At 45.5% G+C, this 25,994-nt stretch overlaps 1 protein-coding gene across 3 annotated transcripts in view; it reads right to left on the minus strand.

Moving 5' to 3' along the window:
- The window catches only part of PALM2AKAP2 (PALM2 and AKAP2 fusion), a 1,039,983-nt gene that overhangs the window by 356,845 nt on the left and 657,144 nt on the right, over positions 1 to 25,994 (minus strand). For all 3 annotated transcript variants that reach the window (XM_069630772.1, XM_069630773.1, XM_069630774.1), the window contains one exon: positions 22,358 to 22,440. In XM_069630772.1, the coding sequence (XP_069486873.1) occupies positions 22,358 to 22,440 (83 nt within the window). The remainder of the gene's footprint in view (positions 1 to 22,357; positions 22,441 to 25,994) is intronic.

The raw sequence follows: 25,994 nt of genomic DNA on the forward strand, positions 1-25,994 counted from the left end.
ACATGCCTCTGCAGGAAATATCGTCCCCCTACCTTCTATATGTTGGAGGCCTGAGATTATGCCATGTTTGACACCAGCAGTTGTGCCAATACCGCAGCGGATATTTGAAAGAAGGTACCCACTGAGCTAACCCTATTGGATGTATTCCCGAAGAGACGACAACAAGTGCTACTAGTACATGCATAAGGTGCAGCGGTGCAATCAGAGAACATCTCTGGCCCCCAGGCACAAACCCCCACACTGGCCACCCCCGAGGAAATACTCAATCCATGCTGTCTTGCACCCGTGGATCTACTTGCATGTTCTATGATGCCATGAAGTCAATAAATAAGGCATGCACTGTACAGGCACCTGCTACTCTGCTACTACGCATGCATGCATAGAATACGGTTACATGTCTGGGGAGGCTTTGGTCTCTTGCAGAAGGGACGTGACCAAGCAGTTCGGGTTGGACTGACCCATTTGGGATGGGACCAAGCCTGATTTGCATATGGTATTTCCCCTTTTGTAATGGCTTGGCAGGCAAAGAACAATGGTGGGGAGGGTTGCCCAGAGCAATGTCAGAGGTCAAGATTAATTCTAAACCTTCCAGCCATCCCCTCTTGTTTTGCACAGAATACTGCAACAGGAATGCAGCTGCACCCTTGGAGCACCTCTAGGACCCTCAAGCATTACACCTAACATTGCATGCCAACAAACGACATACTCCAACTAGACATCCTTTCACCGTGCATTTAGAATGTGATTTGACGGAAGCCCAGAACCATGCAGCAATGCACCCACGGGCAAGCCGGTAGCGCTATGAGGCCACCCCAAAGGCAGATGTGTACTATACAAATACCAATGAACATAACAAAACATAGCAAGGTAATTTTATGGTCCATACCTAAATGACAGAAATAAACACTGATAGGAAAACTTATATATGATTTTGAATTTTACCTTTCTCCCTCACTAACCTAACCCATTCCTGTCTTTCAATCACGCCAGAGGACCTGGAGGCCAGGCAAATGGCAGCAGGGAGGAGCGTAAATGCCAGCCCGTAACATAACAAATCATGAAACTGCAATATATGCTTGAGATCTTTGTGATATATTTGGTCATGGATAGGGAGCATTGGTCATTTACATCAGAAGTTAGACATGAACGCAACGAGCATCAAGGCATCCTAAGATTCCTGCATCGCCCAGAACATGCTTGGCTTGTCCTCTCGGTCACTGAGCTTCGGTGAATGCACATGGCTAATTTCTGTGGAGGCGGCCCGCATCGGTTTGCAGAATTCGGGCCATTAATGGCTCTGTATTTCCACTACGCTGGCTAATAAAGCCATTACGCAATTAAGCGCGACAATGAGGTGTAACGAGATTAACCCCAGGGTGTGTGTAAACCCATTAGCCGCAACAACTCCGCTGTGCACCGCATTTCTTGCCAAATGGCATGTCATAAATAACACACATGTTCTAATTAGTCCAGGAAAAACTGCATCCCAGGTTATAATTCTTTTAACTTCCAGGAAGTAGCTAATCCTGAACTATTTAAAACCAAGCCAGCGTGCCTAGGGACATTCCATAAAATAGAGTCTCTTCTTGCATGGAAGTAAGGCCTGGGAAGGACTGCACTTGCATTCGCATTGATACTCTCTGCACCTGTGACCTGCTTTCTGTCCTCCACATGTGTAGCCTTATGTCTTGTGACGAATCAACTTCCGGGGCACCAGTGGTCCAGGGATGAATATCGGTTTCTAAACCATCAATCAGCTCCAAACCTCTAGTACAACAGAAGGGATCCGAACAGATTGGAAACAGAAGTCAATTATAAACCTCCTTGTGCAATTTTGGTAACGTGGACGGAACAGCAGGTTTATCTCTGCAAGGTCGTGGATCGTTGGTTAGTTGCAAATCAGCGAAAATACAATTATTGCCCAATGATAAAAGGGACTGTCCAGTCATGGTTGTATACAAATGTTTACTTCATTATTATAACAACAGACAGTTCTAGCACACTATAAAACCCACCCTGTAAAGGAATGCAGAGGACAGTTTCAAAGAAGGAAAAGGGATGCACTCTGGATACTGACAGGAGGGTAGTCGGTATAGTAAATAATTGCAACAGTTCAAGGATACTTAGTTTCAGCAAAAAGGGAGCAATGGGTTACAAAAAAGTATCTAGGGCCCTTCAAAGAAGAACCAGGGGGAAAGAACCACAATGTACCTTGTGCTTGTAGATGTTGTTGATGCTCGACAGGGTCGAGTGGGGTTCAGGGCGCTTGGCAGCTTCTGCAACAGAGTTCAGGATGGGAGACAGCTGTGGGTATCAAGCGGCAGGCAATTCGGCGAAAGAAGCTGGACAGATGCTGCAGGCTGGCCTACACAACGGCTCAAGGTCAGAAATCATTGGCTCATTGCTGGTCAGCATTAATGAAGCACTGGTCGGGGCATCTCAGATGACTTTCACGACTGTGGCGTAACAACAGTCAGCACTGCAGTCAGTTGCAGCTTGAGGGGCTCGACTGGCTTGAAAATGTCCCTTAAGGTGGACGTTGCTAGATGCTTGTTGATTCTCTTCCCAATGTTTTTTCACCAGACTTGTGTCGTCTTTCAAGGCGGATGGCCAAAAGCTGAGCAGAGTGTTGCAGGCAGCTGCCTTGTCCTTGGTTTTGTTCAGAGACTCTCTGGCACTTCCCAACTAGGAAGCTTGCTGCAGAGCCTAGCAGGGCACACTGTGTGTTGACTGGGTACCGTTTCTGGAGCTGCTGGAGGGTCCTCTGGAGTTGGTATTTCCATCTGTTCCCTGGGAGATATTATGGGGAGGGATCTTGCTTCCCTCTTGGAGGTCCTAGCCTTCCTTCACTGGCAGAAGATGTAAGGCAGATTGTACCTTCAGCCAGGGTCCAATGACGAGTTCTTCTTTCTGCTTCTGGTGAAGCTTTCAGATGATCTGCCAAAAGAGGGGCTCCAACCTCTTTTAAAGCCAAATCGACCACATGAATTGGTGTAGGCTAATCCTACCTTATTAAACCAATCTTGGGTCCCCACCAACAATCTCCTGTACGTGTGCAGTCATGATCAGAGTGCTTTGGAACAGAAAAGGTAAATAACTGAAAACATGTAATACTAAGTCCCACCCATCTTCCTGTCTGTTGTGCATCAAAAAGTCCCTCTGGTTAATGGAGCTTTCTGTGGTTCCTGATTAAAGCGGCAGGTCTCCTTAGAAGCTGTGGCCAACCCAGACTTTCTGGCTCAGTCAAACCGCAAACTCATATCTTCTGAATGAGGTCCCACCTGCAGGGATGACTACTGTAAACATGCAGTCCCAGACATGACATTTCACTGTCAATCAATACTGAAGGTGGGAGCTTGCATCAGACTGTTGTTGTGGTTTTCTGTCTCCTTTGTTAGCTTCTGCAGCCAGGCCCCTTGCAGGTCTATTTGAAGTGCATTCTATTCATTTGTTAATTGCTGCTACTAGTTGCAGGGCCCAACAAAAGGACATGGCGGCTCAATGGAGCCGTTGTTAGTTAATTAGGCTGGACATGGCAGACAGTAGGTTTGGCCCTCACCCGTCTGAAGATGCCTTGTGTACTCTTCCTGTCATATCCCAACTAAATATGACAGGGGGATTGCGTCTGTAGGCTGTGCCCACCCAGAGTGCATGGGTCTATGAGTATTTTGTGCGGTGAGCATAGGAAAATGTGTGCGGATTAGCCCCACATATTTTTCTGAGATTGACCTACCATCAATTTCATTAGAAATTTAAAAATGCCCAGGTGAGCGCACACCCTCATCTACCGTACGGACGGTCAATTACTCAAGGCCCTTTGTCATTTCAGGTGCTGCTGAGTATTGTATGTGTTTTGTATTATGCAGTAGTTCCTGGAATCGCTGGAGAAAGTGTCATCTTTAAGCACCAAGCAACCATTAGAATGGTGTGTGTGCATTCTACAAATTCCTGACACACAACACTATACAGCAGTGGGTCTATTCCGTGTATGTTCTACCCACCACAATATTGAAATAATGAAAGTACTTGACACGTGGCATGTCAATTTTACAAATACCTGCATCACAACAAGCCACAACATAGCGTGGTACCCCTTATGTACCACCATCCACAACTTTGCAACATAGACGAGACTTCACACATATGGCAAAAGGTACTCTGATTGGATTGCGTACAGTACCACTCTGCTCTATTTGGCAGCATCCAATGCAAGCACACAACCCCACACCAGAACTGCAGAGTAAAATAGCTGTGACCGCTCAGAACGCACAATCAAAACTGTGAGCTCTGAAAGTTAGGGCTCAATTTCCCAGCATGCAGCACTGTGACGCAGTGCAGCACTTGCTCAAGCTTTTCCTTGCAGGCTGGTATGGACCTCTTAGTCCTGCTATAGGTCTTGGTCTCGGCCTGTCCTTTTCAACTTCCCAGCCACTGCACCCTGGGCCTCTTTTGTGTGGTAACCTATTTTATTTCCAAATTTTCCCATAGGAAAAGGGTTGGGCTTGCTGAAAATGTGTAATATGGGGCCAGCGTGAAACATTTTTCCAGAGCCCCTTTTGGTCCCAGTGATCATTAAATAACTAGGAATGTTCTAATGGACAAATACAGTATAGTATATGATTTAGAAATCACAAAATATGTAAATATACTTACACTACAAATAGAATGAAATCACTTATGCACTGATAAACCCTCTAGATCTGGGGCCATGCCCTGCCCTCTCAAGAAAAGCTGCTCCCCAATTTAGACTGCTGTATCACCCTACTTTGAAAGTCATATTCCAGAGCTGGGATGTCTCAGCAAGAGTGTTCAGCATGTTCTCTCCCTTTCCCCTTTAGGCTTAACCAGAGAAGGCCCAGTGCCATCCCCTGACTAATGCAGCGTGGCTCCCTGACAGTGCGGCTGCCTCATGCCTGTCAGATGTGCAGAGCCATGGATGCCATGTTGTGAATCACCAGCAGGTCCTGTGCTCAATATTTGGCATTGCAAGTGTGGGAGCCATGGCTCTGTAAAAGTGACGAGCCCGTGGATCCTGCACTGGGGCGAATTGAGATGGGGCAAGGGAAACCGAGGGAAGTCGGGGTGGGTGTCCGGATGCCAGGGTTGTTATTGTAATAGACAGGGAGGTGGAGAAACATGAGGGAGGTGGCATAGTGATAGGACTCTTGGCATTGTTTTGGCTTGGAAGGAAATGGACATTATGCATCAAGCCCGTGTGGAGACAGTGGGCGGGGATTAGACCGCTTTCCAAGGCTTTTCTATGCACACACACATCCCGGGGAGAGGAGAGCAGTCCACATTGGACAGGGAAAAGTGACCAATCCCAGAGAAGGGAGGAGTAGGAAACGGGAAGTGTGGGTTTTCCAGGTGAGGTCAGAGATGAATGATGACCAAGAGACCAACAGGAGGAAGAAAGGAGCGACGGCTTGGGAAGAGGTTGCTGGAGCCGGTGAGGTACTGGATTAGAGTGAAAGTGGTTCTGCGATTGGGGGTGTGTGATTGTGTGGCAGGAGTAGAAGAAGGTAGTTTAAGAGGTGAATGTGAAGTGAGTGGTACTGAATGAAAGAAGGGTGCTTGTGTTGTTTGGAGTGAAGAGTGTAGTAGTGGGAGGAGTGCTGTGGGTGGAGGAGTATAGGGGTGGACACAGAGGTGTAGTAGTGGGAGTAGGAAGATAGTAGTGTAGGGAGGAGTGTCATAATCAGAGGAGGAAAGTTGTACGGTGAAAGAGGATAGTAAAAGAGGAGGAGAGCCAGCAGCGGTTATATCAAATGAGGCGAGGAGTAAGAGGAGTGAAACATCTTGGGGACAGAAGATTGTTGGGAGGAGTAAGTCCGAGGGAGTGGTAGTAAGAATATACCAGAAGAGGTGAGTGGGTGTGACCAAACTATCCTGAATACAACCATAGCAAGTGCAAGGCACTATCCAAACTCTCATTAGAACCCTAACCTATGTCAGAGTAGGGAAAGTTAAGAAGTGCCTGAGAATTAACCAGGGGTTATGGCTGCCTGTGTTAGGGAGAGGGTTCTTGGACATACGAGAGAGGGATGGCCATAGTCTCACAAAGAAAATAAAATCCCTTGAACTGTCTCAAAGACTCAGTGTCCTGAGCCATCTGTGACATATGCACTTCAAAGCCAGTCAGCGCGATAAAAATATCAGGATCTATGTCATGTTTTCGAAAAATGTTTTACCGAAAATATTTTTAAACAAAACTTAAACACTGAAAAATACTGATTTCTTTTATTTTATACGGGGGGGGGGGGTTCCCCTCTACGCCCCCAATTTCCCTATGTCAATAACCCCACCCAAACCCGTCCCGACCCATTTCACTTCCTATCTGACCCCATCTATATATGTTTTTTTTTAAAGTCAGTGTCTTTTGGCATGTTCATTTAGTTGAAAATGATTTTTGATATTTTCTATTTGAAAAATATCACTGGATTCTGAATATCAAATAACATAACATGCCGCTGAATTGGGTTGTACCGGCCAGACAATACAAACAATGGCTCCTGATTTGAACAAAGAGTGTCAGCGTTGAATACACTTCACCGGGCAGCGGCTCATAACTGGGGTTTGTGAGCGGCCGCAGAAGGGAGTCTGGTGCGGGAGCATGAAGACTTACCTATGATGGAAAGAGAGGAGCCCCGGATATAGTACAGCAGTCAGAATCAGAGACACAGAGTGAGTGAAAGAAAGACGGTGTTTCTCCAGCCCACCCCAGCTTTGAAATCATGGGTCCCAGGACCCCCGTTTCTGCAGGTACGAAAAGGGACTCTAGCTGGGGCAGAGCTCCAGCTTAAAGGAGTTATGCTTGATTGATTGATTGATTGTTTATTTGTATAGCGCCTATACACAATGTAACATTCTTACAAGTCCTTGAAATGATCAGAATGTGAAAAAACTATCAGATCATAACAGATAGTACAAGTGCATAAAACAATAAGGGAGAGGAGAGGGGGGGGAGGAGACACAACTAGCAGTAACATTACTATGCCTGACGACAATTGTTGCAGTGCAAGAGTGACAAGAGGAGGGGGGAGAAAGAAATGGGGGGGAGAAAGGGGTAAGGAGAGGAACAAAACAAGAGACTATCCATTAAAGGTCAATGACTATTAAAGATAGTGCTGGGGGGAGGAGAAGCAGGAAGGGAAAGGGGGGACAGACAAGCTGTTATCAGAGGTCCAAGGACCGAATGATAAAAGTAAGTGCTAAAATATAAGCGTAAAGCAGGAAAGGGGAGGGGGGGCAAGGGATCATCAAGGGGGCAAAAAGGACACTAACGGAGCAGGGAGGGGGTGGGACTAGACGCTGGAGGGGGCAGGGGGACAAGGAGACACTGGCAGGAGGGACATGGAGACACTGGAGGGGGCAGGGGGGACATGGAGTCACTGGAGGGGGCAGGGGGGACATGGCGACACTGGCAAGGGGTACATGGGGACACTGGAGGGGGCAGGGGGGACATGGATGCACTGGCATTGGGGGATATGGAGACACTGGAGGGGGAGGGGGGACATGGAGACACGGGGGGGCAGGGGGACATGGCAACACTGGCAGTGGGGTATGGAGACACAGGAGGGGGCAGGGGGACATGGAGACACTGACTTATGTCCACAATCTCTGGTGCACAACAGATTGTTGGCACAAGCGGCTGAATCAAGCCCAGCGTGTTAGTAATATCCTTTCATCTGCTCCTCCATTGCAGCATTCCAGGTCTGTGCCCCTACTAATCTTCCGGATGCTGCAGCTGCTCACTGGCTCCACCCCCGTCTTGCCAGCAGCACCCACTGCCCCCCTCCTTCCTGCGGGCGTCTGCATGCATAGAGCGTTGTTATCCTGATGCTGCCTCTTCGTGGGGAGCTCCGCTGATGTTGGCTTCCGCCACGGCCCTATTGGCAACTATGTGTCCCATGCTCGTCTGGCTGTCTTCCAGCCCAATGCTGCATCCACCACAGTTTCCGGTCCTCGCATACCTTGATACTTTGTACTGTGTTACCGCGGGTTGCCAGCCTTCAGGTGCTTCGGGTCCCTGCGTGAGACCGCCAGCACCCGTGCTCATCTCCCGCGGCTAGGCTTAGGACATCTGGTGTCCGCGTTCATGCAATCAGAAGGCACGCGAGGTTGCGGATGGTGTGCGAGTCCGAGGTTGGCAGTGTAGTGAGCAGCAGAGTGTGTGGCAGTGCATCGAGAAGACTAGAGGCGCGGAAGAGGTGGCAGCAAAAGAGAATGAGGTGGTGAAGGGCCGGAAGAGTATAGTGAGGTGAGTGAGGGTGAGAAAAGGTGTAGGGAGGGGGCGGAAAAGAGAAACAGTGAAAGGAGGGATGAGGAGGAAAGACAAACAACGAGAATGAAGTGAAGAAGGATGACACGTGAGATAACGAGGCACTGGAGATACCTAGTAAGCAGATGGAGGAGGATAAAGAAAACCTAAGAAGGTTGGGGGCCAGATCCCTAGAAAAGACAGGAGAATACACTTGAAGAGGGAAAGGAGGAGAATGGCAATAAGGAAGGTCAGGAGGAGGTGAAGGTGCGCAAGTGAAAGGGCAGGAGCTATCAGAGTATTTGAGACATAATTAAGGGGACTGTGTCAGGGTCTGTGACCAGCAACAACAAGGTTACGCTTGGTGAAGTTGCGCCAAAGTTAAGCCTGTCTGCGCCTGTCTAGGTCCTGGCTGGGCTTTGGGCTTTAGATGTACCTGATCAGTCTATGGCAATGCTTAAACAAATTGGTTAGTTAAATATCGGTTCCTACACCTGAGCCTTGCTTTGTGCGTTAGCGCCCTGTGAAACCATCTGGCCAAAGATCTGGACTCAAGAACCCCCTGCTTACACTCCCCCATCCCCACCACCTGCCTTGTTCGGTCTACTGTTTAATGCCAATTCACTATCAACCATCGGCTAGATTTTTTAAAACTCTTTCTCTATTAGCACACTTGGAATCACAATGTCACATTACAACAAGATATTAGCAACAGCTGAGGGGGTGGCACAGGGAGGGCACACAGGTTACAGGCGATGGGGTTATGAGGCATCGCCTGGTCTTGATATAGTCCATAGTAAGTATAGTCTCGGAGGGGCCCATATGCCCTTTTGCCGGGAATTGACCGGTTGCATCTGTATCCATTGTTCCTCCCTATCATTCGCCCACACCACACCGCTCAACCACTGACCCTTGTTTGGGGCTTTTTCTAGCAATAGACACAATTTCACAAATGTACTTGTAGCAGGCTTTGGGGGGGTCAAGGATATGGCATAGGCACAGTAGGGGGGGCAGGTTCGACAGGTTCACATATCATCTCTGATAGCATTGAACATACATCTTTCCAAAAAAGGGTTAACATGGGGCAGTCCCAAATCAGAGATTAGTATGTCTAATTAATTCTGTACCCATTGTGTGTCACAGCGCCCTGATGCCTGCGGGCTTACGGCGCTATAGAAACATATAAATAAAATAAAAAAATAAAATGTGCAGATATCTAGCATTTGGGAATCTGCAGCGTGGGCAGGCCCCGGTCCCCTCATTAGAAAACAAATAAAGCCGGCTCAGAGTGTAGTGGTATTGGTGCAGGACTTTTAATTGGATCAAAAGGAATTGTGAGTTATATGATACCCTAGGTGTCTATCAGCACATGTCACTCCAGAGGTCGTCGCTAATCTCAAGTTGGAGGTCCGATGCCCACTTGTCTCGTGTCTCACAGGGGGATATGTTGGAGCAGGCCTGGATCAACTGATACAGGGTTGACACACGGCTACGGATGTCAGGTGCAGATAGGACAAACCCAAGGAGAGTCCCTGTCAGGTTCCATTGGGAAGGTGGGCCACAGCTTCTTGCATGCTTTCCGCAGTCCAGCATAGTGCAGCCATTGAGAGGATCGCCCATGCTTCAAGCTTGGTATCTCATTGGCTTGATCAAAGTTACCCTCTGGGTACAACGAACCCAACGTCTGATATCCATGATGTAGCCAGATTTTCTGAGAACCAGTGACTGAGCATGGCAGCGAGGGAACGCAGTTCCAAAGAGGAATGTTTTCATGATAAGGATTTGGGACACCCACCTCTGTCCATAATTGGTGTCATAATAACACCGTAGATCCCTTACTGCTATGTATCAAAATCAACATGATTAAATTGTTCAAAAAAGTACCAAACTCTGGTATCATGCATTTTTATGAAATTCTCTGAAAACAAAAAGGGCAAATTTCTAGAAAGTTATTTGAAATATTTATTATTTAGACAAAGAAAATCCTGATGAGCATAAAGGTTGTAATAACAAAAAAGTATAACAGAAATTGTTAAAACACTCACAGTTGTAATTCACAATTTTGTTTAAAGAACAGAAAACAATCAATTATTCTTTTTATAAGAAACAGAAAAAAGTTATTTTTTAAAATAGGTTCTTCTTTGTTGTAAAGTCACAAAGAAGAAATAAAAAAGGAATGGAGTACTAGTGGAGAGAAGATATATAGACGGTTCTTAAGGTAAAAAGTTCTTCCTTCTCTACACAGAACAACCGTATCCTCTCAAACTCTAACTCCAATATTCCTAATGACAGGTCTGCCTACGTGTAGGTGTCAAAAAAAATTTTCAAGAAAAATCAAGGTTGACATCATCACAACAACGTTTCGGCTGAAATGCCGCCTGTCTGGCCATAGTTTCTTTACATAGTTGAAAGTTGCCTTCCTCAGGGCGAAAGAACCTCACAACAGTTTAACCCTGTGGGGAAGCAGACATGAAAGAAAATGGAATTAAATTTAAAAGCATAATGGGAGTGAACTCCAAAATTTGAGTAAAGTTGCCCTTGTTGTTTAAAAGAGAATAAATTAGGAAATCAATTACCTCAATTTTGTAGGCTGTGGAAAAGTTAGAAATACAGGCGTGAAAACGGGCTCAGGGGCCCACAACAGTAATGCCTGAAGAGCGGAACCAACAGGGCCCTTGGTGTAACTGCATCGAGTCAGGTTGGAAAAAACAACAACTGAAAGGGAAGGGGGAACTTATCAGAATAAAAGTGAAGAAAAGAACAAATAGAGGTTATCCAAATGGGGAGAGGAGTATAGAGGTATGTACTCACATGTGGATTAAATCCTGTAACTAGATAACATGCACAGTTGAAAGGTGCAGTCTGCGGAGTATATAGTGCGGAGAGCACATGCGTCGGGTAGGCTAGTGTGGTCCCATATCACTGGCATAAAAGGTGTACAGCCTCTGAAAAATAGAAAATGATGAAAAAGTGTTAGAGGGATGGACAGATATATACTGTAAACACTAAACTGTGTTTAAGAAAGAACCCACGAGAAATCGTGTTAGAAGAATGGACGGATATATGCAGTAAACACTAAACTGTGTTAAGGAAAGAACCCACGAGAAAATCGCGTCTTACCTATAACGACTTGACCAAAGTATAATGCAGATGTACGAGGGGAACAGCCTTTCTTGAAAACCTCTCGCAACACTCTGCAAAGCGAGCACGAATGTTCATATAGCCTAAAGAGGCCTAACTCGCCATTTCATTGGGCCTGAGAATAAGATGTGTGGATAGGCTGAGAGCTGCCCCACCTGCATGTCACTCACTTGGGTGGATACAAAAGGGCGCCATAACAGCGGCCTCTGTAACGTCAACCAAGAGAAGCTGCCGCGCCGGAAAGCAGACAGAAGCCTGCGGAATCAGGTGTAAAACACTTACCGCACCCCTAGTAAGTCACTACATTGAGCTACAGCACTCTGCTAATGACATATTATGGTGGATTCTGGATGTGGTCAAAAATACACCCAACATAACCCACTGCCTCCTACAGAAGGAGGCTCGATGGATCCATCGTTTATTCACTCACATTAATGGACTTAATGAGGATTTCAGTCCAATTTAACATGTTTTGGCTTCCTTCCCACACCTGGGTTTTGCCTTGCGGGCGGCTGCCTCCTTCTAGCAGCATGTGTTCTGCTCCCCAGCCGGACGCTTCTCCGCAGGCTTCTGTCTGCTTTCCGGCGCGGCAGCTTCTCTTGGTTGACGTTACAGAGGCCGCTGTTATGGCGCCCTTTTGTATCCACCCAAGTGAGTGACATGCAGGTGGGGCAGCTCTCAGCCTATCCACACATCTTATTCTCAGGCCCAATGAAATGGCGAGTTAGGCCTCTTTAGGCTATATGAACATTCGTGCTCGCTTTGCAGAGTGTTGCGAGAGGTTTTCAAGAAAGGCTGTTCCCCTCGTACATCTGCATTATACTTTGGTCAAGTCGTTATAGGTAAGACGCGATTTTCTCGTGGGTTCTTTCCTTAACACAGTTTAGTGTTTACTGCATATATCCGTCCATTCTTCTAACACGATTTCTCGTGGGTTCTTTCTTAAACACAGTTTAGTGTTTACAGTATATATCTGTCCATCCCTCTAACACTTTTTCATCATTTTCTATTTTTCAGAGGCTGTACACCTTTTATGCCAGTGATATGGGACCACACTAGCCTACCCGACGCATGTGCTCTCCGCACTATATACTCCGCAGACTGCACCTTTCAACTGTGCATGTTATCTAGTTACAGGATTTAATCCACATGTGAGTACATACCTCTATACTCCTCTCCCCATTTGGATAACCTCTATTTGTTCTTTTCTTCACTTTTATTCTGATAAGTTCCCCCTTCCCTTTCAGTTGTTGTTTTTTCCAACCTGACTCGATGCAGTTACACCAAGGGCCCTGTTGGTTCCGCTCTTCAGGCATTACTGTTGTGGGCCCCTGAGCCCGTTTTCACGCCTGTATTTCTAACTTTTCCACAGCCTACAAAATTGAGGTAATTGATTTCCTAATTTATTCTCTTTTAAACAACAAGGGCAACTTTACTCAAATTTTGGAGTTCACTCCCATTATGCTTTTAAATTTAATTCCATTTTCTTTCATGTCTGCTTCCCCACAGGGTTAAACTGTTGTGAGGTTCTTTCGCCCTGAGGAAGGCAACTTTCAACTATGTAAAGAAACTATGGCCAGACAGGCGGCATTTCAGCCGAAACGTTGTTGTGATGATGTCAACCTTGATTTTTCTTGAAAAATTTTTTTGACACCTACACGTAGGCAGACCTGTCATTAGGAATATTGGAGTTAGAGTTTGAGAGGATACGGTTGTTCTGTGTAGAGAAGGAAGAACTTTTTACCTTAAGAACCGTCTATATATCTTCTCTCCACTAGTACTCCATTCCTTTTTTATTTCTTCTTTGTGACTTTACAACAAAGAAGAACCTATTTTAAAAAATAACTTTTTTCTGTTTCTTATAAAAAGAATAATTGATTGTTTTCTGTTCTTTAAACAAAATTGTGAATTACAACTGTGAGTGTTTTAACAATTTCTGTTATACTTTTTTGTTATTACAACCTTTATGCTCATCAGGATTTTCTTTGTCTAAATAATAAATATTTCAAATAACTTTCTAGAAATTTGCCCTTTTTGTTTTCAGAGAATTTCATAAAAATGCATGATACCAGAGTTTGGTACTTTTTTGAACAATTTAATCATGTTGATTTTGATACATAGCAGTAAGGGATCTACGGTGTTATTTTGGTCTTTTGTCCCCTCCTTTTCTGCTCATGGGGCAAATCCCCCCCCTCTTTCTTTGTTTGCATAATTGGTGTCATGCCACAGTGCTAACACTAGCAGGGTTGAATCTGCAGTCATCAGCGAAGCCCATTGGGAAAACTAATGATTGGGGGTCCCTGTCACCCGCTAAATGTCTCCCCAATTGCACATGGGGAGGGGGAGTGCCGTCCCCGAACCAGGCAGTTGCAAATTGTGCCTGAGCGTCAATCCAGTATCGCTGGAAGTTCGGTGCTGCAAGATCCCCTTTCGCGTGTAATTGGGTTAGTGTGTCCCATTTCAGACAAACTGCACCAGAGTGCCAGACACATTTTGAAATCTCACTATTCAGTTCTTGAAAAAGAATGCGACCAGGCCATAGGGATATATTCAGAAAAAGGTATAAAATATTTGGTAGTACGATAATTTTTAGTAGCGCTATTTTGCCCGCAATCGTGATGGGTAGTCTTGACTAAGTCGTGAGCTTGCCTCGCAACTGGGTCATGTGACTGGTATAATTGTAATCGTGTAACGAGGGGTATTTGCGCGTCAGTGTCACTCCCAAGTAACGTATGGACTTGGGGGCCCATTTGAAGCCTAGTAAGTCTGGAGGGGGGTAGTTGTGTCTGTGAGGGGAAAGAGATCCGATTTTACACAGTTGACCTAGAGTCCTGAAACCTCCCCGAATAATTGGATATCAGGCATAAGGGGTCCCAGGTGTACCATGAGGTTGCGGATGTACAGCAGTGCGTCATCCACATAAAGGGAAATTATTTGCAGATCTCCCGCTAGTCTTATCCCTCTGTGACCATGCCTGAGAAGGATAACGTCTGCTAGTGGTTCTATACTAATAGCACATATTAAAGGGGACAAGGGGTAGCCTTGGCGAGTGCCCCTCCCTATCTTGAATTGAGAAAAGGTAATCCCATTTGTCCTAACTCTAGCCATCAGTGCAGAATAAAGAAGGACCACTGCCTTGAGGAATTGTGGTCCGAACCCACATTTCAACAACACAGTATACATGAACTTCCAAGACACCAAGTCAAATTGTTTTTGAATATCGAGTGTGGCAGCTACTGCCTGGAAATCGGGATTGATGTGCAGTAGTATGTTAAATAGCTGGCTTAGGATCAGTGCTATGGACCTTCCCAGATTAATCCTGTTTGATCCGGATGGACAATATATGACATCTTTGCAAAGACCTTAATATCAGTGTTAATTAGTAATAGTGGTCGGTAGGACCCGCATTGGTCAGCTGGTTTGTCTTGCTTCAACAGTACCATAATCACTGGGTCCCACATGCTGCCGGGGAGTATCTGCAATGTCACAGATTCTTGCCATACCTGCAATAGATGAGGGGCGAGTGTACCCTTGAACCGCTTGGATAGTTCGGCCGAAAGGCCATCAGTACCCGGTGACTTGCCATTTGGCAGACTATCAATTGGATGATTTATCTCTGAAAGTGTTATCAGGAGTTCCAGCAGATCTCTTGTCTCCCGCGAGAGCTGACTGAGGTGGAGGGCGTTGAAGAATGCGTTGATGTTCTCGGTAATACATGTGACTTTGTTAGAGTACAGATCAGTGTAAAACTGGGTGAAAACTCAGTTGATGGCAGAGGGTGTGTGAACTGTGCCCGCAGATGTATCCATAATGAGGGGAATGCACTTACCACTGGGTGTGCTGCGTGCCATATGGGCTAGTAGCTTACCCGGTCTATCCTCCTCCCCATATTTTCTAGCTAGCAGGGGGGCTTCGAAAAACATTACTTCTCTTTCGGAATGTGTTCTAAAGGTGTCCAATGCTTCCTTTTTTTGGGCTGGGGTAGCTCTAGAGTGGATCAGCCACAAGACCATGTTCCAGCACTCTTAGGTCGTTCTGACACTGTTCTATGCTGTGCCGGAACAACTTTAGGACGCTAAACTCCGATGCCATTGTGATGCATCTTATGTAGACCTTAAAAGCTTCACAGACCACCCCAGGAAAGATCAGCAAACCGACATTTTTCTCAAAAAACAGTTGGATGTGGTCTCCTGTAATGGATGCAAAAATGGTAGCTTCGAGTGCTGATGGTTTAAACCGCCAATTGTTACGGGACTTAGAGAGTGTTGGTAATCTTAGGGTAATGGTGTCGGGGGAATGGTCAGAGTAGGTCTGGGGAGCAAGTGTGTATTCGAGACTCCCCCTAGTAGTTTGTCTGATAGGGGCCACATGTTAATGCGGGAGGAAGAGTTGTGGACTGAGGAGTAGAAGGAATATGAACGGACGTTGGTATGTAAAGTTCGCCAAACGTCCACTAGTCCCAGGGACGGCATACCTTCCTTAATAACTTGGGCGGATTTTGTAAGAGCTCTTTGTGTGCATGAGGATCTGTCAAGTTTCAGATCAAGGATAGTGTTGAAGTCTGCCCCACAGAGTATGGGGACCAGGAGATAACAGGCACATTTTTCCATCACTTCAGTATAAAATTGTGGCTCATCTATGTTCGTGCCGTAGGTATTCATAAGTAGTAAGTCCCTCCCTGCAAGTAGGCCATATACCATCTCATACCTGCCTAGTGTGTCTATTTTCGTATGTTTACATTCGAAAGGAAGGGACCAACGGACCAAAATCATAACACCCCTGGACTGTGAAGAGTAAGAGGTATAGTAGCAGTTCCCCATCCCAGTTTCTGGCAAACCCATCACATGAGCCGAAGAAGGCATGAGTTTCCTGCGGGAATAATATGTTGGCTTTTTGTCTTTCACAATAAAGTTGTATTTTCTGGTGCTTAACTGGGGTCCCCAATCCGCGCACATTCCAGATAAGGCATGTTATGTCTCCCATTTCAATGTAGATATTGTAGTGCACCCCCTTCCTGGGTGATAGAATTGTTGTCTTAGCAAATCATCACATCCTTCTGTGCCCCTTCCCCCACTAGTTGCAGACATAGTGTCCTCCAAGTGCCTTTTAACCAATTTTAACTTCAAATCCTCCCAACGTCCCCCACCCCCACCTGCCCCCAATCGGGGCAATGCTTACCCATAGAGAACAGTCCAAACCAGAAACGCAACATTGCTTGGGGTCACTATAGCACAGGCTCACCCAGGCTGCTGTTAGGCTCATTACAAGGCCAATAACAATAAGGATCAAGCTTTGTATACTTTGAAAGTAGATGTACCCCAGAGGGGTGAAGTAGTTGCCGCACTTTAAGTTGAGAAGGGGGAGAGCCACCTCATTGCTTCGACTCCAACCTGGTCGTGGCCTCTACGGTATACTTGGTAATCTTCTGTTTGTGTAGGTCAGAGCAGGTAAGAAGAGTCGGAGCCTTGGCTTTATCAGCGTTTCCCAGATTCAATCGACTAGTCAGTGTCACTGTGTGCTGGTAGGGTTTCGTCCACAAATGTCATGGCTTCGCTTGGCATTGTGAAAAAGAAAGTTTTGTTGTTCCATTTAATTCTCAGCTTGGCAAGGAACAGCATTGCTTATTTCATATTGTTGTCTAACAGTGGTTTCTTCACCGATAGAAAGGACTTCCTCTCCTGTTGGACCACCACAGGAAAATGTGGATAGATATGAATTTGGTTTGAACCCAGTATCAGATCACACTGCTCACGAGCCTCGTGAAGGATGGCATCTCAATCTCAGTAATTGAGTATGCGGGCAATCATTGGGCGTGGAGGGGCACCAGGTCTTGGTTTGGGGGCCAGAGATCTATGAACGCGTTCAATGGCGAATTGCAGAGATAATGATGGGCTCCCCAGTATTGGCAGTAGGGTGGTTTCTATCCACTGCTCTCGGGAACTCAGACGATCCGGATGTTGATGCATCTGGATCTCGACTCCAGGTCATCGTTCTTCCTTTAGAGCTGGAGCTTCCGCCACTTCCTAATAAGGGTTGTGACTTCCCCTCTCATAGTGGATACTTCGTATTCCACAAAGTCCACTCTAACCTCCACTTCAGACAGGCATTGGTCGGTTTTGTCAATGCGAGATTTTATACAGTCTATAGTACTGGTCATGTCGTCCAGTTTAATATGCACTTTATCAAAACCCTCTTGCACATGCCATCATGCGTTGGGTCTCTGAGGGTTCAGGTAAAGAGGGATCGGTATTCATGCTGGAGGAGGACCTGCTAGGTGCTGGAGGGTTAAGGGTGGATCTGGTGTACTGGTTTATGGAGCGTTGATTTTTGGAGCTTCCTGCGCAAGGGGACGGGGCCATCTGCAGTGATGGAGGGCCCCCCAGGAAGGTTACAGTGCCTCTGGTGCACAGAGCTTAGCGTTTAGTCTTGCCTGCCAGCGTTTATCAGTAGGTGCAGGGGAAACGCTTAGGCACGCAATCGGGTTTTGTGTGGTGGACTTGTTATAGTGACTGATAAGGGGCTTGGTCTGAGGGCCTGTCTGTAAGAAGAGTCACAGTGTGGCCGTGCTCTGCAGTGGATGCCAGGTAAATGGATGATAGGCGATGACTGTAGGGTGTTACGTTTCAGGAGTGCACACCGTGAGACCAGTCCTCACTCTTCGAAATGGTCCGCCCTCCAGAGCCAGCCAAAGTACATCCTGTTTACATCATCATGGGCTGTACATGTAGGTTTGTTAACATTACATGCAACCATCAATCGCAGCACATTAAATCTCCTTTCGAACAATCAGCAAGGGTTTAGAATAACTATATGCATGAAGGCACTGGCAAGGCAGCTGTATGCATAATTGAGCTAGCTAGTGTTTCTTCAATGTCCATTACATACATAAACAATCCAGCCAATGCACAGCTCTAATGTTGAGAGGCCTGAAGTGCTGAAAGGGCCAGGGCGTGCCTACACTATCCCATGAAGAGTGTGTATTTGTTACTTCCTCAAAAGGGCATTTACTCACGCAACATTACACTGGCTGTTCTCCTCTGTTAAACAACGCTGGAAGAACGTTTATTGGCAGGACTAGTTCACCATTGGAAAAACCATTTGAGAGACAATGTTTGCTCGATGTAGAGAAAGCAGCCACAAGCATTAGGTTAGATTTATAATGTACACTGGTCCTCCTCAACGCGAAAGCTAAATACCACCACTTGTAGCCCAAAGGGTTTTTGATGTGACGTTTATGACGCAGACGGTTTTGGGATCCCTGGGCTTCATTGGGGCGCTCTACAGGTGATTTTAAGAATAGGCAAATTGTGCATGTATTGTGAATAGTGTTGAGGATGCTGGTTGACTCACTCCAGTAGCAACGTTGAGAGTAGCTCGCCTTCAGTCACACTTGACTATAGTGGCCTGTGCTACACTGCCTACCTGCATGCTACCTTTTACCACCATCTACACACAGCATCCGCCCACAGCATCCGCCCACGCTCCCTCAAAAGCAGGGCCATGTGTTTACTCTCTGCCATTGTATTTACTCGGAGAAGCACCATACACCCACTGCAGTGGTATCAGTGGGCATTTCTGCTGTTTCGGTATTTCTTAATGAGGACAATACATCATGTGTACTGGGAGCGGATATACAGTATATCATGCGAATTAGCTTTAGTTCTCCCACTGAACAGACTGCACATCCACTGAGGGCTGCTCTTTGGGAAGAATATGCATAATAACACCATACACATTCCTTAAACACAGGGAGTTCTATATTTGGGGTCTTGAATCTGAAATGGAGAGCAATGAATTCAAAGTGGCTTGGGATTTTGGTCCTAATATGGCACTGACACGCGTGCAGTGAGGTGTGTACCCAACATTGGAGAATAGGCTTGATTGGAATCAATATGCAAGGATCAACGATATAAATATATATATATATATATATATATATATATATATATATATATATATATATATATAAAATTTGCCTACCAACAATTTAAAATGCAGTGATGAGCAAATCTCACATGCCTCACATTAGGCCCTTGGCACACTGTCTTCTTAAATTCCAAAACCCGTTCACATGCGTGCCAGGTAAAATGGCACAGATTGGATCCGCTGCACGGTCACAGTGGGAGATATTTGCAAACAGAGGTCCAGTGCATTGGAGAGTGCCATCTTGGAAATGCCCGCTTCCCCGAGTTTAATCTTTAGCCATGAACCCTATCTGTTTTGCCTTAAACATGTTTGTGTGGTCTCTTGAGCAGGTCACTTTGATACTGGAACACTCATGCTATAATTGAATGTTAATATTTGAAATTCATTTATGAACATTTCCAGGTTTAATCATGTATATTGCCAAATATTGAACTAAGTATCAGAAGCCATCTGTCTGCTAATAGTTTGGCTCCCCGCAGAACCATTGTGCTGCTTCTAAACCAAACAGCACCAGTTTTGTGTCATCGCACAATGAAACACCATCACATGTTAAGGCAATGGCTTGCAACGCCAGGAGCCACTTACCTAAACTGAGCATCTGGCGTTCGCGCCACATTTGTGGGGCTGCACGCATTCTGCGCATTTGTAATAACACATAACAAAATGTGAATGGGCTGTGTCCAATGCCACCCGCACAGTTGCCATACCACCTGATAGCATTCATGTCATTTGAATGGGCATCAGTGGCATGGTGCTGGTGTTGGGGCAGAGCCACGCTGCCTGAAGTTCACACTCTTGTCCAATAGTGCAGCACCTGGATTGTGGTGGTTAAGGACATGAAACAACTGTAACTAGAGGCGACACAAAGGGCAAGCAATACATGGTCAAAATGATGCATTTAGAAAGAAACTGCTTCCGCAGTCCTAAAAGAAGGACCACTGCTGTTGGTTGCACTCTATCTGCATTGCCGGATGGCCAAGGAGCAGCATATCTATGCAGTTTTTACGTTGCTCATAAAGTAGCCCTCCAGATGTTTGGGATTGCAAGACCCATGATGAGCTCTGCGATCCCAAACATCTGGAGGGCCACAGAATGAGCAACCATGTTCAGAGGATGCTGGGGGACTGAGTCAAGTTGACCCTTGATGCGACATTATCAAATCAGTGGAGTGGGTTGGTGGGCTGATAGCGCCATCACTGTGACGCAACCACAATTCCCATCGCTATGCGAGCTTTCATGCCTGTCATTATGAACCCAAGAAGGCACCAGCGTTCCTCGGAAACTTCCTGCACTATAGAACACTCTGCTCATTTCAAGCGCACTCTCGTGAAGCCTCAGACTCTGGCAAGTGTATTTGGCAAATGATACTAAATTCTAGTACACTCTGTATCAAAAAGTTATACCATTAGAATGAATTGCATAGTTAAGCAAGTTTTACAAAAGGCATATGTTGCAAAAACGGCCAAGCTACATGGTCCCAAATGATTTCCATGGCTCCCTTTTTGCTTGCACAGAGATGGCCACTGCTTCTGTGCATTGGCTGAGATCGAGATGCAACCAGATTATAATACGCATTTGTGAGTGGACACAAAAGCTTGGCTACATCCTGTAAGGCAAGGGTTGCCAAACTTTTTTATGCTGAGCCCCTATTTAATTAAAATAATGAAGGCTGGGCCCCATCAAATGCTAAAATGGCTTATATTCTCAATCAGCCAATCAGGTTGCTTAGATCACTGGCTGAGCACCACAATCCAAGCCCAAGTACCAAGCAACCTGATTGGTGCTCCTCTGCCCCATCATTTTCCCCTACCCTCCCCTCCAAGCAGAAATCCCTTCACACTCTGCCTCCTACGCTACTCAGAATATTCTTTTGGCAGCGGCGCAAATGCCGCTACCGATCCAGCCCCCGACCTGAGCCATTGTAGAAATGGAAGAGCGGATCTGCATGGAGCCTGCCTTCCAACTTTATGGCAGCCATCTCAAGTCAGTATTTTGTATGAATGAATGGAATGCAGCGAAGCGTCTCATTCAAACAAAATACATTGCTGTTAGTGCCCTCGGTTTCTGGGTTGAAATCCTGGGGTGTTAATAGCAATAACACCTGCTGGTAATGGCGTCAGGGACCATCGTTAACTTAGTACCGGACCTGTTACCATCCGGCCCGCTGGATCCGGTGTTATTGCTTTATTGGTACATGAAGATCATTATGGACCTCCTCTGAACCAATCAGAATGTTTAGAGCGCATTCAATACTACTGGCATTGACTAAAACATGTGAAAATGTGTTCACTGTCTTATAAACCATTTACTTATACATGACAACTAATGCATGCTCATGTTATGCCTGTTTCTGTTCAACCAACTTTGCAATTAAAATGTTTAACTTATGAACGCAACATGTTATCTAAATACTACAGAATATAAACCCATTTAATTTACTAACTCGGTTTGTCTATTTACTTCACCCCGTATTAAAGTAACAACTAGTTACACACATGTTTTAGAGTAAAACTCTAAAACATGTATTGCTACTACCAATATGTGCTAATAGCCTTAAAGGCCAGTGGGTGGTGGGGGGGCTTCCCCAGTGTTCAGCCCTCACTTAACAAACCCGGCAATAATGACCTCTCCAACAGTCTATAAGGCAATGTGAAAAGAAGTCACCCTCCTCCTGTTGCCTTAAAACCCCTCGTGCATCCTTTGGACCCCCACCCAAGAGAGGTCAGCCCAAGAGTTTCGCACACTAGCTGAGATCTCTGCCCAACACCCACACACTCTTCTGCTTCTCACCTGTCGGAGCGGGCCCCTACAGAGGCCATACTGGCTGGCTGCTATGGAAAGCTTATATTTTTTATGTTTCAAGTGCTACTCTTTGCTTGGAATTTGTTTCCTAGACCCAAGAAATGCACTCAGTGAGAGAGAGTTGGCATTTGATCCAAACTGAACGGGCGAAAGACAACCCGTGTAGCCATTTCGACCTTACATATCATTAACTGGTCAAATGTCAACATATTGTGAATGGTAACTCACCTTCGTTGGAGACTCGGTCACAGGGATCTCAGGTGAGGGGGGTCTCCTCTGATCTTCAAACTGTACGTGCTTTGCCTTCGCTCCTAGAAAATAAAACTCTTTGGTCAACAGAATGGAGGCCAACGCACAACATCAGACGTAAGATTTAGTTAAGAAAGACACTACGGTCAGATTCAGATAGTTGCCCCTCGAGAGGATTGGGGTTTTTATAGAGTTTATTCAGATTATTTTTAAATCACCCTCTCGTGTTTACGTTACATACATTTGCACCCCTGTCTGCTTGGGCTTTTGATCAGCCTCTGTTGTGAGGTGGTGATGAAAAGAGACACAGCCATTGTGCACCTAGCGGCCAGTTAATAGATTACACTTCCCGTCTTTGCTATCAGATGTACACATTTATGTTCCATGTCAGTGGCTTAAAGGCAAACGTTTCCAAAGGAAGGCTTCTCATTATCCTTAATGTACATATAGAAAAGCTCATTCAAAAAAATCTGAATGTGCCATTAATTATGATAGGTTTCAGTTACTCCTTTGTCTTGTCATAAGTAAAATACCCCTGAAGATGATAACGAAGAAATCAGGTGTGACTTCCGTTGGTTATCTGTGAAAGTGACACATGTGACCTGATTCACATAACAAGCCCACTAAAGACCACATTTTTAGTCACACAGGGTGTAGCCTTCTCTGAAACAACTTAGTAACTTAGATGTAACATGGGAGCAAAATCAACACATTGCAAATGACTTTATGATTTTAACCCATTCCAAAATATTGTTTACCACATTTCTCTTCTTACTACAAACATCCTTCATATTTACAAACACGTTCATTTACTTTTATGTTCATGCGTAACAAGCGTCGCTGCAAAAGGTTTTGAAGATGGAGGTCCAGGCATGGCCTTCATGACCCTCACACGACTCGCAGCCCGAAGACAGTGACACAACAGATGCACGTCACTCTTAGGCCCTTAACCACCATCATCGATGTATCACAGATGTGAGAAACGTTACTCTCTCAGGCAACCATTCAGGCCATACCCAGTTGGTGATCTGGAGGAGATGGAGATGCCATCAATCGAACAAGTCGACTGACTACAGATCAAGAAATCAATGACATCATCACTGACATCACGACATAGCTTCACTTAGACATGAAGTACATAGCCATCAATTCATGAAGTTACACAAACATGCATTAGTTGGTTGCATATAGACATGAATCACATGCTTATGACTCAAGCAGGTAGATGACAGACACACATAAATATCTCTATATATTCACATTCTTCACCAAAGTAGAACCTCAAGATGGCAGAGTATACGTATACCTAGCTTGCACATGCTTGACTGCCACTAACATGGAAAGCCAAAAGGACAAATATGGACGATATAGGCCCACTGAAATGAATGAAGAAAGGGAGCTTCGAGTACATGGAAGGGCTAGCATGATCACTGCAGCCAGAGGCAAGCAGAAATGATGTTCCCGGCCTAGGACAAGTGAACAGGATATTTCCTGGTTATCAAGTCCATAAGCCACATGCAAGAAATTCAGGCTCCATTTCGTGGTCTCAACATGCGTGACCCAGCAGAGCAAGACAATACCCATTCAATCAAGGTAGACGGAGAGAAGCTGTTCCCACCAAATCAGAGGTGGAAAGACACAAGTGTTGCTCACAAACTGCTACTGAATGCACTCTCCCAGGCTTAGGTGATCAGAGATGGCAACATTAGGTAACACACAGCCTCTCCGTGTTCATTCTCATTGCCTTGAGAAGGTACACCCAGCCTGGTGACTGTCCAGGGTCACAGAGCTACGAGGATCCATTTGTCCCAATCGAGAGTCACTTCTCGATTGGGACAAATCACATGAAGATATCATATGTTGCTGGAGCCAATGATCTCCCTGCGACCCTGCCGCCTTGCAGATTGAAACCTGCAGAGGTGGTCCCAGGAGGAGCCACAAGATATGGCTACCCAATAGTAGAATTAACCCCTATAGGACACATTCATAGATCGCCTAAACTGACCAATGTGAATGCCCAATAGGTTTCGGGGATGGAACTTGGTTTTGTGACATCACACCTGGAGAAAACCGGATGACACATGCTCAGAAGATGAGAACCATGGAGAATTCATGTGTTTCTAGTGTGATCCCTGTCGCTTTGTTAGATAACAAAGACAGTGAAAGTCTTCTGTTCTTGCGGTGGGGAGTTTTCGGCGGGCCTGAATGTCTCTCTGCTGGTAATTGGTGTGACTGCTATAGAGCCCCTACCCCTCCAACAATGTCAAAGATAACTTTTGAGTTGTGTGAATGTACAAAAAGTAACGCTTTTTTGCACATGTACATGTTTCCCATTCAGATGTCCTCGTTGACACACCACCAATTCCCTACACGGTCATGAGAACACCAACTTACTTCTGCTGATGACAGCCCATCGTTACACCAAAATATACGTCTACAGAAAAGTGCTACATCCTTTTGTGACTCCCTCGTAACTTCCTTTGTGAGTTCATAGTAACGTTCTCAGGTGTAAGTTATTACTTTTTCCAAGAGTAAGTCGTGATTACTCCACAATTATGCTCTGTGAATCAGGTCTATACATTGCATGGTTATTACCTGCTATTTGTTTTAGTGAGTATTCAATCGATCACCCTTGTGTTCCTATCAGCCAGTTCTCCATGGGAAAATGCTCAGTGACTGCTGGTGATATTTTTTAATTGGATGGTTTATTGGATGCAAATGCAGGAGCGACCAAGTGAAGCCAGGTAGTTCATACCAACCAAGATGATCTCAGTGGGTTCTCTCTCCAAGAAAATGGTAATAATAATGGGCTAAAATGGTGCACATTGCAGCACAGTTTCTTTGATAATTGGGCAAAAAGCCACACAGATTGCAATCACTCCTGTAGGGTAACACATGAAAAAGATCCAATAGATGCAAGTCACCAGCAGTGAGCAGGAGAATTGTACAACACATAATCATTATGCCTTTGCCCACAATTGTTCCCAGTATAAGACACATTTCATGCTGGCTGTGTGCATACATGTCCATGCAGGCTGCACCAATATTTGCCAATAATATCATGTAAGAACATACATTTGCTTTGTTTGCTTTGCCTATAATGTCAGAAATGATACTATTACAAAACATGTCAATAATGGTAATACCAATATATGTCTGTATCCCCATGTTAGACCATAACCCTGCTGGCTTTATGAGTAAAAATGAAATGGCACAGTACGAAACCATGTCCAGAATGTCTGCACCAATGTAGGCCAGTATTGGCCTGTAAGAACACTCATGGTAGCTTTACCCTTGATGCTAGCGAAAAATGCCATATCACATTAAGAAAACATGTATTGACTGGCTGCACTAACATAGGCCAGTCTAGCCAGGTACACAATCTCATCATGCTGGCTTTACCCTTGATGCCAGTAAGAAATGCCATGACACAGTAAGAAACATGTCCAGACTGGCTCGGCTGCACTAACATAAGCCAGTCAATCTGCATACACACACTCATCAAGCTGGCTTTTCCCTTGATACCAGTATAACACTCCATGCCCCAGTAAAAAAAACATGTCCAGCCTGGCTGCCCTATGTAGGCCAGTCTAGCCATGTAAGAACTCTCAACATA

Source organism: Ambystoma mexicanum, chromosome 6q, assembly GCF_040938575.1.
Source record: "Ambystoma mexicanum isolate Mex_15411 chromosome 6q, UKY_AmexF1_1, whole genome shotgun sequence".
NCBI classification, from domain to species: Eukaryota; Metazoa; Chordata; class Amphibia; order Caudata; family Ambystomatidae; genus Ambystoma; species Ambystoma mexicanum.